Consider the following 18,544-nt stretch of genomic DNA (forward strand, 5'->3'; position numbering starts at 1 on the left):
GATACATCACTACCTACAATACAACCCACCCCAACTGCAGTCTGCAACCGTTCTACAAACTAGACATTCCTCGGCGAGAGTTTCGCAACATCTCGTATCCGTTAAAAGAGCGTTTTACTTATTTATCTTTTAAATTGCGAGACTCATTCTAAATTTGTTGCATAATGTGTTCAATACGTTTAAAGAATATAATCGTACTTTAAAGTTTAAATTTTGAATTGTTAATTGTATTACATACTTCAATTTATTTAGCTAAAGTGAAACAAAGTGATAAGGATCCTATACAACCATCAAGCCAATGTTTTACACCTTGTGGTAATTCGTTATATGATTCTATTAGAGTAATAAATAGTCAGTTTTGGATGGGAAACACTCACGTATGGCCTGCCAAGTGTTTTGTAAACTAATGTTTATGGAAATAAAATAGAATATAACAAATGCAATTACATATCTGTATACATCCATGGAATATTATCACAATGAAATATTTTAATTTGTGTTTCGATTTTGTGTTCTTATAGTTGTTATATGTCACAATTGTTTTTTTATTCCCAAACGTGGTTTACGTGAAGCATTCGTTTTAATTAAGTAAAGAATAACTTGCTGATGTTAGTGATAAAGTGTTTTAAATTGTTTGCATGCAGTTCACTCAAAAGTATTTTCAAGAATCCTGTATATTAATAGGCAAGCATGTTTCTTGAAAACCACTTTCTCAGTTCGTGTACATTGCAGGGAAAATCTACGCACACTGTTGGAAAGATATTTTACTGTAGATGTGCAGAATCCCTTTATAAGTTAAAATAGGCTAAAAATTAAAAAAATAGTTTAAAATTTAAATAAAAATTAACATGGGCCTTATGGGTTGCTATGTTAGTGAAAAAACAAAGGAATATAAACAGAAAATCTAAACAAATGGAAGAAATTCCAATCACATGTTTTGTGGGGTGAAAATAGAGTAGTCTGTACATTACATACCTTTGGTCGATTTTTTACTACTGTACGAACTCTAATAAACATAAATTTAACATCCACAGTAAGAGAAACAGTTTTCGGCTGATTGATTATCAAAGTCTTTATGGTTGTTGATACCTATTTCGATCCAGTCAAGTTCATTCCAGCAGATGATATACCAGCTATCTATGTACGATCTGAGGTGGACCTCTTCACGCAGCCCACACAACACATTATGTCTCTATTTGGTCCACGGGCCGTGTTCTTGTTTCGCCCAAGTTAACTGTGCAATAACGCTTTGGAACGGCGATGTAGTCCTCGTGAAACAACACTTATTATTTTCCTCTGTTTACATACGTTCTAGGATATTTCAACACAACAATGTCAGCGGAAGTAAAGTATCATCTTTGGCTATCGATAGTAGAGATCTCATTCTCGTGTCAAAGCTGTGGCAAGTTATAGATTTGATATAGAAGTAGATGAGTTGAGACCTGAAGTGAGGTGAGTTTAGTTTGTGATATAAATTAGTAATTTATTTTGAATACGCAAACTTGAGGAAATCCAACTTTAAGGGGAAAGTTATTTAAAACCCGTAGTATATGTTGTATCACATTGAATAACGTAGTGCATAAAACCATTGAGACTTCTCATCGTATTGTAAATTTTGAGGCTCGTTTTCTTGTCTAGTAGTGTCCACAAAATTTTGTTTCTCTTATGTTATTATTTGTGCTTTACTGTTTGGTTAAACAGTATAACTAGGGGACGAGTTATTGTTTATGCTTAAGATTATTAGAGATTAGATTATTTGGTTAAACGAGGTTATTAATTACTGAAATAACAATAAACAAATTGTAAACAAAACACGACCTCTACAGTGCACCAGACAGAACTGACAATAAAATTGGCTCCAACTATTCGGAAATTTACTAGTAAAAATTTACTAAAAATAAATAAATTTAAGAGATTTAAATAAATTTAGTAAATTAAATTAAGTAAATTTAGTAGAAATTTACTAGTAAGTATTTTTTATCTATGATAAAACTGCAAGAAAAACTCAAAATTTTCCAGCGGTGCTCTTTGTTAATAATTCATTCATCAATGATATATTTGAATATGCAATTAATTGCAACTTATCCATATTGATGTGTATATACATTTGTGTATGCAATTCCTTAAATCAACGAGTTTGGATGTACCTAAATTTAACGTACATTTTCATAAATGTTTATGATATTTTAATGCAATTAACGCCCCCGAATGTAACTACTGACCCAGTAACAATGTGGGGGGGGGGGGGGGGTGAGAAGGTCATGCGTGATATGAGATGTTTGTAGACCTACAAGGGGTAGACACAGTGATGAAGGGAGATTTGCCAGTTTCTGACGTGAATTTTGGCAGAATATCAACAAACAGGGGAACGTTCGCAGAGCGGAAGCATCTCATTCATCAGAACCTGTCATCATCCCTCTCCCCTACAACTGTCGACAAATATTTATTCGCGAATCGTTCTTTATGAATGAATCGTGAGCAGAATTGGCTACTGCATGAACCCCCAGCTTGATAATGGTGATCTTCGCGATCAATTGTGAAGGGATTAATTTTCTGTATAACGTGTAGGTACTCTACAGGTAGGACAACAATGTAATTTAGTCTAATTTTAAATCAAAATCTTTTGGAGTGCCTGATTAATTCGTAAAGCATTGCGAAGGGGTTTAACGAGAACTCTACATAGGGAAGTAAAGTATTTGCTCAGCGAGAGTTGATGATTGAGAGTCGTTTAAACCCCACGTGAGACTCGTAAACAGTTCTGTTATCACCAGGACATTGCTCCCTTCTCGGAACACGAGTCAGATATTGCACTACTGCGTTCTGCCGGTAATGTGTACTGCATCAAGCATTGATTCAACAATCGAATTTGAATTATATTGAGATTATGACACACAAAGCTAGTGATGAATAGTTTAGCCATCTAAAGTTTATAAACACAATAATATGTAGGCTAAGGTCAAGATTTATGGAGTAAAAGTTTTTACTTTTATAAAAAGTTTTTATAAAAGTATGGAGAAAAAGGTTGTATTTTAAGATAAAAGCTTTTTTTTAAATATGGGGAAAAAGTGTTTGCAATTACTCCATACATCTTGGGCTAAGGTAGCTACTGCAAGTACTAAGGTTGTTGTTGCAAATAATTCATTTTAAACTGATATCAAACGTTTTTCATACGTCAAATAAAGAAATGTTCAAGAACTAGCTACCATCATGTTTAGTCTATGTAGTTTTACTAACTAATCGTAACTGATGATGCAAATGTGAACTTTAATCAACGCTTTATGGTACATAATAAGCCTACTGCAAGGTAGTATACCATTTTAAGGTTGTATATTTTAGAAACTGTAAATCAAACTCTTTTATTAAGTGCAATATTATTAGTCAAAATGTAATGTCTATAGGAAAATAACTGCAAATATTGTACTTTAAAATATATTATAAGACTTTATATTTGATATAAAAACACATTTTAAAAGTATCCCACAAATCAAATAATCATGTGTATTTCATAGGTCCCGATCATTTAACTTACAGCAGATAATACACTGGTCATTTGTTTGGTGCATTCTCGTATATCTTTATTTGAAAGGCCAATAAGGAAACACCTTTAAAGCTGCGTCACTGCCAAGGCCCTACTGGAGACTGATGACCTGCTTGAGGTCAGATGAGGCTTGCTTATGTCTCAGCACAGAAAACATACTACTATAACCTTATAAGTACTATAAGGTTATAGTAGTATTTTTTCTCTGGTCTCAGTCTACTAGTTGATACACCTCTAAGTGTATATACGAAACTGTTTATAAACTATAGGGTCAAGTTTGCTTGGTTGACCTTCAATTTTGATGAACCAAAAAAATTGTAATTCAAATAGAAGTTCCTATAGAATTATAATATACAAAATCTAAAAACTCCTCCAAAGCTTTCTTCTTTAATTTTTGACAATCCTTAAATAGTATCATGATTATACTATAAAACTCCATTTACTTTTATAGATAACGGTAAGAGCATCTAAGTAAAATATCATAGTTGTTTTTCTAGAGTACAACGAGGTGTTCGTGTCTAAGTAGGAGTAGATACTTATCGCAATCGCATAAAACTATAAATATGCACCTCCATATGAACCGAATATGCACTACCGTGCTAAATATGAGTGAAATGTTCAGGACAGGGCAATACAGTTTATATTCAATGTTAACTGAAATTAAATAAACTTTAAGTTTAACTTTGATTAAATTTCATAAGTTTTCATTTAGAAATGTAGTGTGCTCATACAGGTTCAATGACTCTAAAAAATGCGATTTTCGATTCGTCATAACTATATGTATGCCCAGTGCATAATGCTGTAGTTAATGGAAATGATCTATTTAATTCAATTTGATGTGTCAACTTACGAATTGCAGCTGGTAGGATCTTCTTTTCTGAAAACAAAAATACACTTAAATATAACATTTCATCACTCTAGACAACATTTCACTTTACATTACAGACTAAAGGATAGTATACAGACATTGATTTTGGTATAGGTATTCCATTAATGTGGACCGACTGAGGCAAATTTCACTCTAAATAAGAAGATGACATTCTATTTTCTCTCTTATTTTATATACATGGATAATTTATTTTAGATAAATGATGTCATATAATTACATGTGTTTTTTATATATACATGGCATGCTTAACAACTTATTGGATCGACAGAGACCAGTGGCTCAACCTAACTACATTATTTTTATTATAAAAACTGGCTACGTTGTGCGAATGTTGTGTTTGTTTCTATCAATGGTCTAAGATATTACCTTTTTATATTAATACAACTAGACATTCCATCCCCCATGTTAAAGTTGTCACCAGTGTTTTAATCAAAGTCGTGTGAGCCACCGACAGATTGACCTGATCTAAATTACTGATTTCTGTCGAATTCACGAACCTGTTTACCAAGTAAAACTGATTAAAAGACTTATTGTGAGCCATAGCCTTTTTTTATTACTCATCAACTATGTCAGTAACCAAAAAATAGATATTTAATAAAATTTTAGAGACTAGCGCATTTTGTGAATAGTTCACACGACTACGTTATTTTTTAATAAAAACAATTGGCGACAGCTGATCCATATGGATGAGATGTCTACTTCAGTATCCAATAGCAATAGTCAATGGTAGTATACACCGTCTACTAAGCTCCTTTGTACTGTGGTGTTACCCTGACTACAGAGGGAGCAGTTCTGTCAAAATATTGACTCTACGCGTGTGGCCGCTTGCCCAATGTCCCTCACCGCCATATCAATTACCATATACGGCCCATAACGGCTCACTTCCACACACTACCTTTGTTTGTGTCACATTCAATGCCTCCAGACTCTAGAAACTTACTTTGGTGGTTGTGGGTTTCACTAGACATTGTTTATCCTCACTGAAAAAAATTCTAGTAGCTTGAAATTCATGTAGAAAAAGTCTATTAATCGTTATAGTACTAAGGAGATGATCTGCATACATACTGTTTTACTATTTGTGTGTTACTGGTGGAATATGGAAAATAAGTAATTCTAAAAAAATTATGTTCTAGATGTGAAATTACTGAAACACAATGGACGTTATGTTATCCTATTTCAGAAGAATTGTATTTAATACAATTAATTGCAATTCTTTCTCAATAGAATAAGGTACATCGGATTTACAAATCGTGAAGCTGGTTATAACAAGAATAATGGCTCGTAATTCTTCATTTGCTTATTTCATCTCCATAATAAAGTTGGAGATAATGATAATATGTATTTTAAGATTATGTACTGCGGTTGTAACAATTTTTAAAGAATCTGCAGTTATTGTAAGTTACATAAAAATATATTTAACTCGTCCATTTTTACTTGATAAATATGGGTTATGTCTTTGCTCTTTAAGTCGAGATCACTTTAAAGACTTATTACTTAAAACTATACTTTTCTTAGCTGAGTTAAATATTAATTTCTGTTTTAAAAAGACTAAATAATGTTTTAATAACATTAAATAATGTTTAAAAAGACTTAAAAGTTTTATATTTTAGAAATTTAACGATGAACATGATTTAAAAAGGTTAACTTGAGTGAAGATCCTCGAATTATTTCCTTACTCATGTTAAAAAGTTAGATACCCTTAATACTATATTTGCCAGGCCACATAGGTCGAATCGGGATAGTTATATCATTATGAAATATCCGTAGACTATATGTAATACAATTTAATAATAAAAAAACCTTAAATAATAACGACACTTTTAATCATAAAATTTAAAAAATGCTTCCAAACAAATCTTGATAAATTACGTAAAAATGGTGATGTGAGGCTATAGCTACTGAAGAATAGCACTCATCTAAAGGTCTAAATCATCTTAGCACCTGGTTTTGGTTGTAGCCTATTAATGTTTCAGCAATTAAAAGTCACTTTTTAAAAACTGCAAAAAAACTGTTTCATGAAGACGTAACGTGACAACAGTAGCTGTGCTGCCAAAGGCAGGCATGGCGTAGTTCGCCTTTAGTAAACAAATGCACATAGCTACGCAAACATTCTTCCCAAGTTATTCCACTTCTCATAATTTAATGAGCCGTTTTACGAGAGTGTGTGTAGCGACTTTACGAGTTGACATTCTTGTCGGCATCGGCTAAGTCTCGCCGTCTTGTACGCGACAACTCGTCCATGTGTGTCCTGCGGATACAGGTCATACGTGTAGAGCTAGCATATACAAAAACTAAGATACGTGTACAGCCAGCTGATACAAAAACTAAGATACGTGTATAGCCAGGTAATACCTGAAAAAATATGTACGTCGAATAACACTAACTTGTAATGATATATTTACACTTCTAATGATGACTCACAAGAGGCTAAATACATATAAAAGGTGGTAAGTGGTGATCGATTTCGATTGTACACTCCAATCATCATCAGACCCTATCAGATTCGCTTATTGGGTCTGATGATGATTGGAGTGTCCATTTGAAATCGATCATCACTTACCACCTTTTATATGTATTTACCGTCTTGTGAGTCGTCAGTATAAGTGTATATTTATTATTACAAGTGTTATTAGACGTATAGGACGTATATATATAAATATATTTTACCTACGACCGTTTTTTAAAGTAGCCATTTCAGTCCAGTTCTTAGAATTGAAAAGTTTCACTTTACAGCTGTTTACTTTCATATCCGCATAGTTTCATTTCATATCCGCATAGTTTTCTCATATCCACACAGGTAACGGACCAATGAGGTTCAAGTATTGAGAGAAAAGAATTAAAATTGTAATGCTTCGAACGTCAACTAATCAGCTGATCAGCTGATCAGTTGACCAATTTAATTGTTGATCCGACTTGTTCATGTTGATACTCGCGTATTCTTAATTAAGTTGGTGGAGGTCCTAAAATAAATGAAATATTTGCCGAATTGTACCTGATACAATATTATTTATGGTAAGAATGCTGTTAGAAATGTAATATTTAACGAAGTTTAACAAACACGTAATTACAGGAAATCAGCTGATTATACAACAAGTCGTTGCATCACTTTCAGTGGCAATGACAATACACGAAAACATAACCTCTCTAAAAAGTTATCAGTAGTTATTGTTAGTAATTAAATCCAGATTGATAGTACCTAATTAAAAAACGGTCGTAGGTAAAGTAGTGTACGCAACTCGCGTTAATAGTCTTTACGACACTCGTAGAAGTTTTTAAGGCACTCGCCAAGGCTCGTGCCTTAAAATTTCTACTCGTGTCGTAAAGACTCACTTAACGCAATCGTTGCGTAAACTACTATTTTTTCAGGTAATTTAATAGCACTACGATGCCGATCAAGAAGTTAGACAGGTGATACTAATCATAAACGGGAAAATGCAACAATCAAACACTTGAATATCATACTGATTCAACAACTCATTTTCGTTGATACACCAATTCATCTACATGTATATCCTGCTGATACAAAAGCAATACGCAAATCGTCAGTGGATTTAACAACCCCTCAATGTGTGTGTCCTGCTGATAAAACACCTATTTATATGTATAGATATCCTGCAGATATAAACACTCTTCTATTTAAAAATTCATATTTTTACTTCTTCTTGAATACCACACAATTATTTCTAGTGTTTCATGAAACATAAACAAAAATAGTTAACTACCTTATTCTCCTGAGCAAAGAAAAAACTTATTATTTCTTGTTTTATTGTACTGTAATGTCTAGCTTGGTATACCGTTCAGAATATTCATTAACTTAATATATCTGAACAGAGTTTTTGGCACTATACTTGTTTTTGTAAACCCCTATAACACGATGCGGCGTGATAGGAAACAGTGTTTACATTCCTCAAATGTCGATGCACGGAGATATGAGCGGCGCGACGAGCCTCTAGCCGCCGTGCTAGTTACATATGTAAATATGGAGCGTGTACGCGTACATGAGCCGCTAACGTGAAAATTGCCGCCCTATCTCTTGTTATCCACTACATTAGTTTACATAAATGAATAATAATTGATAATTAGGGGACAGTGTACACAGGCCTGATCTACCGCACGCTGGCGGCTCCGGGCATCCAAAAATCAATTTAGAACAACCGTGGGCGGCCGTTGAATATTCTGGAATCTAAAATCAATATTTGGCTGACGGTTCAGAGGTATGTCAAACAATTACTTGTCTTCCAGTCTTGAAACCTGTAAGTACCCTAGCAAGCTTTGTTTTAAATACTGACGAATTCACGTAATATGCATACGTTGGAGGTGGCGGTATATCAAAATATGTGTCTTGTTCGAGTCATGTTCAAGAAAAACTCCCAACTATATTTTGATAAAAATCTTTCAAAGCTTTTGCTAGAATTACCCAATATTACCAAAAATACATTAACACGCGCCACCAACAAGCTATATTACCAACAAGGCGCTATATTAATCGTCTGTAGGGCACTTTGAGTCTCTGACTCATGCAACATACATATTAATCTATTGATGGCGAGAAACTCTGTCAGCTCTATAGCTTTGGGTATACCATGTTGAGGACAAAACCTATAAACGTGTATACCTTCTGTTTAAAACACTTACTGTATAGCTACTGTATATCCTGCGTATACTTTTACTCGCATACGTGAATATCATGTTACTACAAGAACCTAAGTACTTTCATGCCCTGACGATAAAATAGCTCTTACACATAGTGTGCTCTTAAAATCATGCTGATTGAACAACTTCATTATTGAATTAAAATATGGACTGTACCTCATTTTTATCTGGCCTTGTTTGATTCTTATATTTTCATTTTAATGAATAAAAAAAAATAAACACTAATGCTGGCGATTAACTTTGTCAGCTCTGTGACTACTCACAGCAAGAGCATCAATATTACATCAATGATATGTATAATATAACTTATGCATACATAAAGCTCAAAATTTGTGCATTCGTGTATATAAAAGGTATTAGCGAAACAACACCACAATAGCAATCAGACGTAAACTTGTTTTCATTTACTGTCTCATTACTATACTTGTGTAAGTCTATACCAACGAATCCTTATCACTTCCTTAGAAAATGTGCTCTAACACATAGACCAACACCATCGGACAGTTAAAAATATTGCACGATTGTTGACATTGTCACTCCAACGCGTCGGCATGTACCGTATCATTGTCACCATGCAGTCAGTTACCATCAACATAGTGGTACATTACCAGCACCCAGTACTGTATGTAACTTGGGATAACTTGCAGAGGTCAAGGAGAAAGTCATGGAACGATCTAAAGTCAATCTGTTGTTAGTAAAGTATCTAAGATTGAACGAATTTTAGTGATAACTCCCAGACGTGAGGGTACACAATAACGCTAGATGTAGCTGCATTGCATTCCCACAGAAAAGAAACCTTGCCCTCATAAAAAGCTCCTATTATGCAGAATCCGTTCCAACGTGTTTATTACACCATTGTGCCCAGCAACCACCCGATAGGGCATGCATTGCTGTAGTGTGGTCCTTTCTTCACATATGCTTGTCAGCAAGCTAAACTAATTATATTTTAATTTGCTGTAGAGTAAATATTACAAACATCTTAGATTAATTTTGTATTTGAAGAATATAACCCAATCCTTTGGAATATCCTTCTGAATTAAATGGTGTAGTGTAAAAATTAATCTTTGAAACAGAGAGTAAAAAAGTTTAAACACATAATATAATAAAATACTTTGTATATTAAATTACATTATATACAAATTAACCTAGTTCAATGAATATACTCGTTGTATAATTCTAACAAATTTATACTTCTAATTTAGATTTGGATTACATAAAGCGTCCTTGATGTTCAAAAGATTGAGTATTCCGTTTTTATTTGCTTAGTTCCTATGATTTTAAACAGTTTTTTTTACTGTGCTGAAATAAATTTTGAATTATTTATTATTTAACCATATTTTTGTTTACTATTCTAGATACGAAAACATAATATGTCTAAATTTGAAATAGCTGTTGTAGGTTATAACTACTGTATATAATTTGTTTATTCTGAATTTAAGGGTTATAGCGGTTTAGAATACAATACATTCAGATTTGGTGACTCCAGCATACTTTCAATAAAAACTTTTCATTAACAAATTGATAAATAATAAATGCTTTTAAGACAGAATAATAGTTTTAAATAAGTAATATTACATTATATTATAAAAATATATAATATTATACATATTATATTATATATAGGTATTTGAATGCCGAAGTACTTAGGTTGTCTAATCAAATTTAAGTTTGAAAAGTTCTCGTCAATATTAATGAATTTCCCTATTTTGCTCTCTTCTTATAATTTATGTGTATATTCAAGAGTTAAATGAACTTCTTTGCTTACTTGAAATTATGAAATTAATACAACGTAGCACTTGATTTTCAACAGACATTTTATAAGTTAATAAGTTATTTCTGTACAACGATTCTTGGTCCTATCTTCTTAATAATTTCTCCCAAATACATTTTCGTAGTTCTCACTTCATATGACCATAACATGGGGTTAACACATTTTGAAACATGGTATTTAAGCATAGAACAAGAATCTTTGTATTTTTTATTTAGCCATGGCTGCAGGAATCTATTTTGATAAACCAATAAATTTCATTTGTTGTATCTTATGTATGGGGAGACATTTTTTAAACTAATATTTACAAAGATTATATAATTATTATAGGGAAATGTAGGTAAACAAAATTTACAATATATCAACTGCAGAGAATTAAATATGTAAATGTATTATATAGTATTTAGATTTGTCATAGTATTGTCTTTTATTTATAACAAATTATTGTTAGTAATTTCATCTAGAAAGATATTTTTTGAATTTCAACAATAAACAAAAATAGAATAACATGATACTATTATGTTAAGATTCCTAAAATAATAAAAAAATATACATGTCTTTAAATAAATGTTAGTAATTTTAGTAAGTTATACTCGTAATGAAATAGGTACATTACATTAGAACTAATTTCAGTTTTCGACTACGCAAAACGAATATAAACAATGAAATTATATTCTCATGGCCTATAAAATTTTAGAAAATCATCGAAAAAATAAAACAAAATGAAGGGTTAGCAATGGGTTCACCACTATCTGGTTTATTAGCCAACATTTACATGCAACATATAGAAAACTATAAAATCATTAACAATGTCAACCCAATGCTGAAGGATATCATATATTGGTACAGATATGTTGTTGACGTCATCTGATTATTTAACGTTGAAAACCATACCCCAAATCAACTATTGGATTCAAGTTACAATATCAAAATCAATTAAATTCACATTATAAGTTCAAAATTCATCCATCAATTTCTTAGATTTGACCATAGCAAAAGAAAACAATGTACATAAATTTAAAATTTTTAGAAAGCCTACTGAAAACAATTTCATCATCCCAGGAATTCAAATCATCCCTGGCAACATTCCATTCATATATTAATAGACTTTAAAAACATTCCCATTAACAACAAAAACTTTCTTGAAGAAAAGAAACATATTACAAATTGGCAAAGAGTCATGGATACAGCTGCAAAACAATAGAAAAATGATAAAGAAAAAAGACAGAAAACCCCAACAAGTCGAAAACAAGGAAAGAAAACATTAATTTTTATGTCTACCTTACAAAACTACATTTAACAACCAAAATTATAAATAATCATACAGAACAAGAAACAATTCATTTGATTTCATTAACAAATTTTTACAGTCAAAAAATAACACATCAGACATAAAAGAAAAATCTGGCATATACAAATTAAACTGCAGTTCCCGCTTAAAATTCTATATTGGCCAAACAGGACGAAATTTTCAAAGTAGGTACAAAGAACATATTTAAGCAATTAAATCGAACAACACAAAAATCTACATTTTCAGAACACATACTTTCTACAGACCATACATATAAAAACTATAACGAAAACATTACCATACTAGACATTATTAACAAAGGAACAAAAATGAACATAAAAGAAAATGACAAAACAACCTACTATAAAACAAAGAAATGGAACACGTAGTCGTTTTTTCTCTAGTAAAATAATAAACCTCTTTTATATCAAAACCCTCGATTTATTCTCTTAAATTTTACACACCTTACAAATCGTTAACCTCAAGCAAGGTTGGTTACCAACTAAAACCATGTATCAAATACTATAATGAAACGTACAATTATAATACATACATACAATTTATAATACGCAATCGAAATGAACAAATGTGGGGAGATGAGTTGTGGCCATATTAACCATAACCATTGACTATATATACCTACAGGTACCTATATACCTACTGTAGGTATATATAGTCAATGCCATAACGCTACAACGCCGTAACTGTGCTGTACATTCCCAGCCACAACGAGACTAAGTTATGGCGATTTCACGGCTAAAGACAATTTGCTTAGGCTAAAACTAATTATCACGCTTGTAATGCCGTGTTAGTCACGGCAATGCTGTGGTGTCGTCGCGTCTCTCAGTAATAGACCGAGAAATTAATAATATCCGCGATCTTCGACATGTTTATCACTTGGGAACTTCCCTGTGGTGGACCTCGCCACGGTCCGGTGGAAATCACCTGTAGTGTCAATGATGAATCTTACATTTTCTCAAAATTATAATACATACTTGTAACTTAGGCCAAGGGGGAAAAGGGAAACTTGTAACTTTGGACCTATACCGGACGAAGTTGGCATATTTGTGTAAGTAATACGTTAGTAGCTTCGAAGTTCATTGTCACACATATGATAATAATATAGGAATTTTATTAAGAATTAATTATAATACTGTAGTTATCATACCTTTGTTGTCCCATTGTAATTTAATTTTGAATGCATTTTAGAACATTTGAATACCCTATTATTGTTTGTTGTAATTTACGTGTCAATTATTTACTGTGAATAAAAATATTATTATTGTCTGTTACACAATCAGTTTGCATACTGTATTATTACTGTATTACTACTGTGTATTCAAGGCCAAGAAAAAAGATGGTAAATTATTGTAAAAATGCGTAATTTTTTTATATAAATAGATGAATATTAAAGCCATCAATTCTGTCCTAGGTGAAACGGATTCTTCCGCATAGGCTTAGGGATTTGCATTAAAAAAAGTGTTCTTTATAACTTTGTGTAGGCCTAACTATTATTACAATGGTTCCATGACAATAGCAGATAATAATTTTTACATGAAATTGCCATTCTTGATCAATCACGTTCTTAAGTGGTCTTACCGCAATATTATCAACTTCTTCACAGGGAGCCAGTAAATATTACTGCAAATATACTGCTTTTCTTTATTAATACCACCTACCTAGCTGTTTAATTTAATGTATACACTATTCCACGCTTATTAAAAGCACGAATTAACAATTTAGGGCAAATACTTAAGTTATAATAAAAGATTAAATACTAAATGCTTAGTTCCTTTGGAAATGTAAGATATACTGCACGTGCAAGCTATCTTTAACGAATTTTCTTTTTAACACGTAAAATGCATCAAACAATGTAGAAGCAATGCACACCGAGTGAATACTGTAATTATCCTTAAAATATAAACGTGGCCTTTACAACTTATAACAAACGTCTCGAAAATATTCATTTTTCAATTTCTTTATGTAGTCTGGTGTAAGCCAGTGGAATTGTTTAATGGTTACACATTTTTCATAGATCAATTGTGCCCAAAGGATATCAAATAAATAGTAACTTAGTACTCAAAATTCGTATAACATAAACCCACATTGTGACCAAAACCCGATTTAAAACTACGTAATGTCAAAATTTAGTACTAAACAATTCTTGGTATGTAGTAGATATGAAGTGAAGGCCTACCCCAATCGATTTTACGAAATTGCTGTGTAATAAAGCAACGAGAAAACTCAGCATGAAGCAATTTAAAAGTGCATTCAATATTGTCTCAAACTTCATAAGTAATTGGATAACTTTTATTGTGGAGAGGATTATTAGAGCTGTGGGTTTATTAAAGCGGATAATAGGTTCATGTTCTCGCCCAGTGGTTCGCCAGCTTGGCACTGTGCCAGAGTTGTCTGGCTGGCACTATGCCATGCAACCCTTTAATCAATCATATCACACTAGCACCATCCACATATCACTTTCCAAGTAGCTCTACAGTATTTGGTGATAGAGGGTGTACTTCTAGTCGAACAAGGGGATTTATGTTTATTGTAAAACATTTTTTCCATACCGTAACTATTATTTTGTTTGAAACCACTTTCTTCAATTAAATAATAGTACTGGGGGACCAAGCCATGGCTCGGTGGATTGTTAAATCAATATAAAGGGAACACTTCAGCATGAACATACTCTTTAAAATACTCTCTTATGATGGATTAGCTGAAGACGGATAAATCCGATTAAAGCTTATTTTGTTTACTCTAAAGATTATTGTAATACAATTACCTTTAATACTAATTCAAATGAATACATCTGTCCAAATTATGTAAACTCTAAAAGAGTGCATAAAAATTGTAAACCCTACCCTTCTCTATCTCTGTCTAAAAATGTATACCATTTTGGTTCCCTCTGTAACTGATTGATTGGGCCAGAGGACCCAAAAGAGTGAAACATTGAGTTGACGCCAGTGCACTCAAACGTCACCAACTCGAAAAACTCATCATCACTTGCTCTATTTTCCCCTATAGTCCTATCGAGTATTCTTCAGTGTAATCTTTGCTCAATAGTTACAACTGATGTTTTTCCCTCTGTACTGTATTATGTAAATTGCTAGTATATTGTGGAGTGTGGATGATTTATTAAACACATTTTACAAGTCATATGTTTATTTTTTCCTTGTTATTTGTTCAACCAACATAGTTACTTAGTAAGGCCAATGTTAAATTTTCAAATGAGTTATATGGCAAAATACGAATTTTCCTAAAGTAATGTCTGTCGCCAATTACGTTTTTAAGGACATAACTCCCTAATTCAAAAATTTTGTCAAATTCCTTCCGCTGGATTTTGAGATGTATTACAGACAGACAGACATAGCTCGTTTAAATATCAAGAGTTATTAGAACAGTCCGTTGATAAACATAAAAATAAAAACCGTGTTCAATGGTCATTTAAGCCTTCGTAAGTTTAAAAGCAAACACCACTAATTGTAAGGCATCAATCGGAGATGAAATTGATGTTTTTGTTACAACTAATGGCCGCCTAAAAGCCGCTGAGAGCAAAATGAAACTTGATTTTCAGGTTCATTTAACATCAATCTAGACCTCAAAGATGATTCAATTACGGACCACAAACCGTGATGTTTTCTTTAATCAACCCCCGTGGGTCGGTCCAGGTGTGGGGTGTGCAGTCGCGAATATCAACCTCAACCCTGTCTGTTATTTCAGCCGGATCCTACGGGACCGTAAACAACCCACGTGACCTCCTTCCGAGCCAGATCAATTCATATTTTACACGAACGCCAAACTTTTGATTTTTATCTTTGTTGTTTTGATACGCTCGGGGTACGAGGGATAAAAGTTGCTATCAACAGTGATTTTGTTTTCGCTGATAATGTGTTAGGGTTGTGTTACTTTGGACTGAATCCCTGTCTGCTTTCTATTTGACTCTTTACATCTTTGTTTTTAATATTTTCACCTACTTAGTTCAGATTTCTTTCAGCTTAATAGCGACAGTTAACTAAATATGCTATACAATGTAATTGTCAAAAGCGATGAATTGTTTATTTTATACGTACTACGGAAATACCTTGTTATGGTTGAACATTCCTTACTTTGTATTGGATTCTTGTTTACTACATCATTGTTATTTTCCTAGACTCTCAAGAAATATAATGTCACCACTCGAAACATAGCACAGAGGCACCTCTACACGGAGGACAGTAGTTATTCTAATTCAATTTCAACCAAACTGCGCACTAGGCTAGTTTGTCTTTTAATTCTTGATCAAATGGAAGACTTACTAGTTAATGGATGCTTCCACGCAAAAAACGTCCTACCTAAGTATTAATTTCTATGTGGACGTGTTTATTAACGTCTACAATATTGCTTACTCTTTAACACTGTTCTTGATAAAGTTGTATTCCCCAGTAACGTACTGTATTTTATATTGACAGAGATATATCTAGCCATCCTCAGGGTGTATCTTCTTCGACACAGCAAGGACAATTATAATTCAGAATCCTATTCGAGATTATATCTGTTTAAACCCGAGCATGTAATATGCTCGTGGAAAATCATTTACGCACCTTGAATTGTAGTTAAGGCAGTTAAGAAATTTCGATATTTTCATTCCACAGTGAAAAATTATTTCATATTGGGAACAGTCAAAGAATATTATGGTATTTGAAATGCATACATTATGGGTATTCCTACAGCCAACGCATTTCCTTATGTACGACGGTATTTGAGGAAGGGTCTGGTATTGATTCAATATATTATTTACGCACGCAACATCTAATCGAAGAGGTATTCAACCAAAGCGTTCGGTACGATAAAGACCAAATATAACATTATGACCAAATAGATAATTTTAATTCAATATACAGACAGCTTTCAGTAACAATTTCTTAAAAAAAATCTGCTGGTAACCGAAATATATACAAATAATTGAGTAACGCCCTTAACTTTACTGGCAAATAAAACAACAATAATAATAGTAGCCTACATTTTCTCAAAGTATTTTTTATATGGTAAAACTTGATAGAGGTAATTGACATTTCTGAATACGATTTTTCGGCGTTTTGGAATTTGAATTGTAATTTGCTATTTTAATGTAATACATATGACACTATAGTTATACCATAGATAAAACGTACTCCCTTTGTATTGCTTAGTCTATGGTTATACTCGTTTTAGTACCATAACAATTGAATCTCGAAATTATGAATTTATTTGTTTTTGTAAAAAAATATGTTATACTGTATCTGAGAAAACTTATTCTAATCCAGCATAATCTACACTACGCCTAACAAAAGATAGTTACTTGGTATTTAATGTAACCAAATAAAAAACATATAGCGAATGAAAATCTGTTTAGACAACTAGACAAGGTCGAATACAGAACGAGATGGAAAGGGCTGTATTGATTGTCTGCAGTACAGTATTGCATTCCGTGCACTTCACAGCATCGGAGTACTGTTTGTGTCTGTGGTTACTTCACGTTCTGCTGTTTAACTTTTTTATGTCTTTATTCACTTTTATGTTCATCATATTTTACATTTATGCAACAATACTACATCTGTTTTATTAACTTGTTTTAAGTACATGGAAAGCTGAACGTACTATTTTAGATACTTTTTACGTAGTTTTAAAGGATTTTATTACGTAAAACCTTTACAACTGATGTCTGAATGTGTGTCTTGTAATTTAATGCGTTTAATGAAACGTCAAGTAGACATACAATTTATACACACTAAAAAAGTTCGTTGTACTTCATAAATGTATTTAGGTAATTTTTTATATGAAAGGTGGTTATATCAAAGTTATTATTATTATTATTATACTATTGGTTTTCACCTAATAACAGTGTACTTTGATGATGTTGAACCAACAGTAGCATACCATTTACGCTTTAAAAATTACATTTCCATTTTTTTTTAGAGCAGCTTGTTATAATTCACCCTACTGAAAATTTTATCATTAACAAATCTGATAACAGTGACAAGTGGCAAGATTGTATTTTGAAATCCTTTTCTACATAAGATTTAAACAATTATTCGTTCGAAGTAAACCACCGCAACTCTTAGAGTGTATCAAACTCATTTAAGTTCCAATTGTGGCGGCCGAGCTAATGCCACTCGATGAGGGGCCATGCCTCACCAAGGAATGGGGTCGCACAGACACAATAAACATTAACATCTATTTGTTTCCAGCTTCTAGATGGTTTGACCTAAGTCTTTGTTTGACATGGCCAATTTGTGATCTGGTCTTTTTAAACTAATTATGGTTTTTGAGTTTTAGTTATTTTTACAAACCATGGTATGAGATAACTTATGGGCAATATAAATTGTAAGACGAGTAATAAGAGAAGTAATAAATATAATTTATGCTATTTCTCTGTTTTTGTTC

The 18,544-nt window shown here is 32.5% G+C and overlaps 1 protein-coding gene across 1 annotated transcript in view; it reads right to left on the reverse strand.

Annotated features, from left to right (window-relative positions):
• Window positions 1-18,544, reverse strand: part of LOC128983053 (fibroblast growth factor 17) — a 99,857-nt gene that overhangs the window by 67,382 nt on the left and 13,931 nt on the right. Inside the window, exon 2 of the mRNA XM_054402185.1 lies at window positions 4,389-4,415. Within this exon, the coding sequence (XP_054258160.1) occupies window positions 4,389-4,415 (27 nt within the window). The remainder of the gene's footprint in view (window positions 1-4,388; window positions 4,416-18,544) is intronic.

This window comes from Macrosteles quadrilineatus, unplaced genomic scaffold, assembly GCF_028750875.1.
Source record: "Macrosteles quadrilineatus isolate MER2022 unplaced genomic scaffold, UCM_ALF_1.0 Scaffold_1__1_contigs__length_201487025, whole genome shotgun sequence".
Classification (NCBI taxonomy): Eukaryota; Metazoa; Arthropoda; class Insecta; order Hemiptera; family Cicadellidae; genus Macrosteles; species Macrosteles quadrilineatus.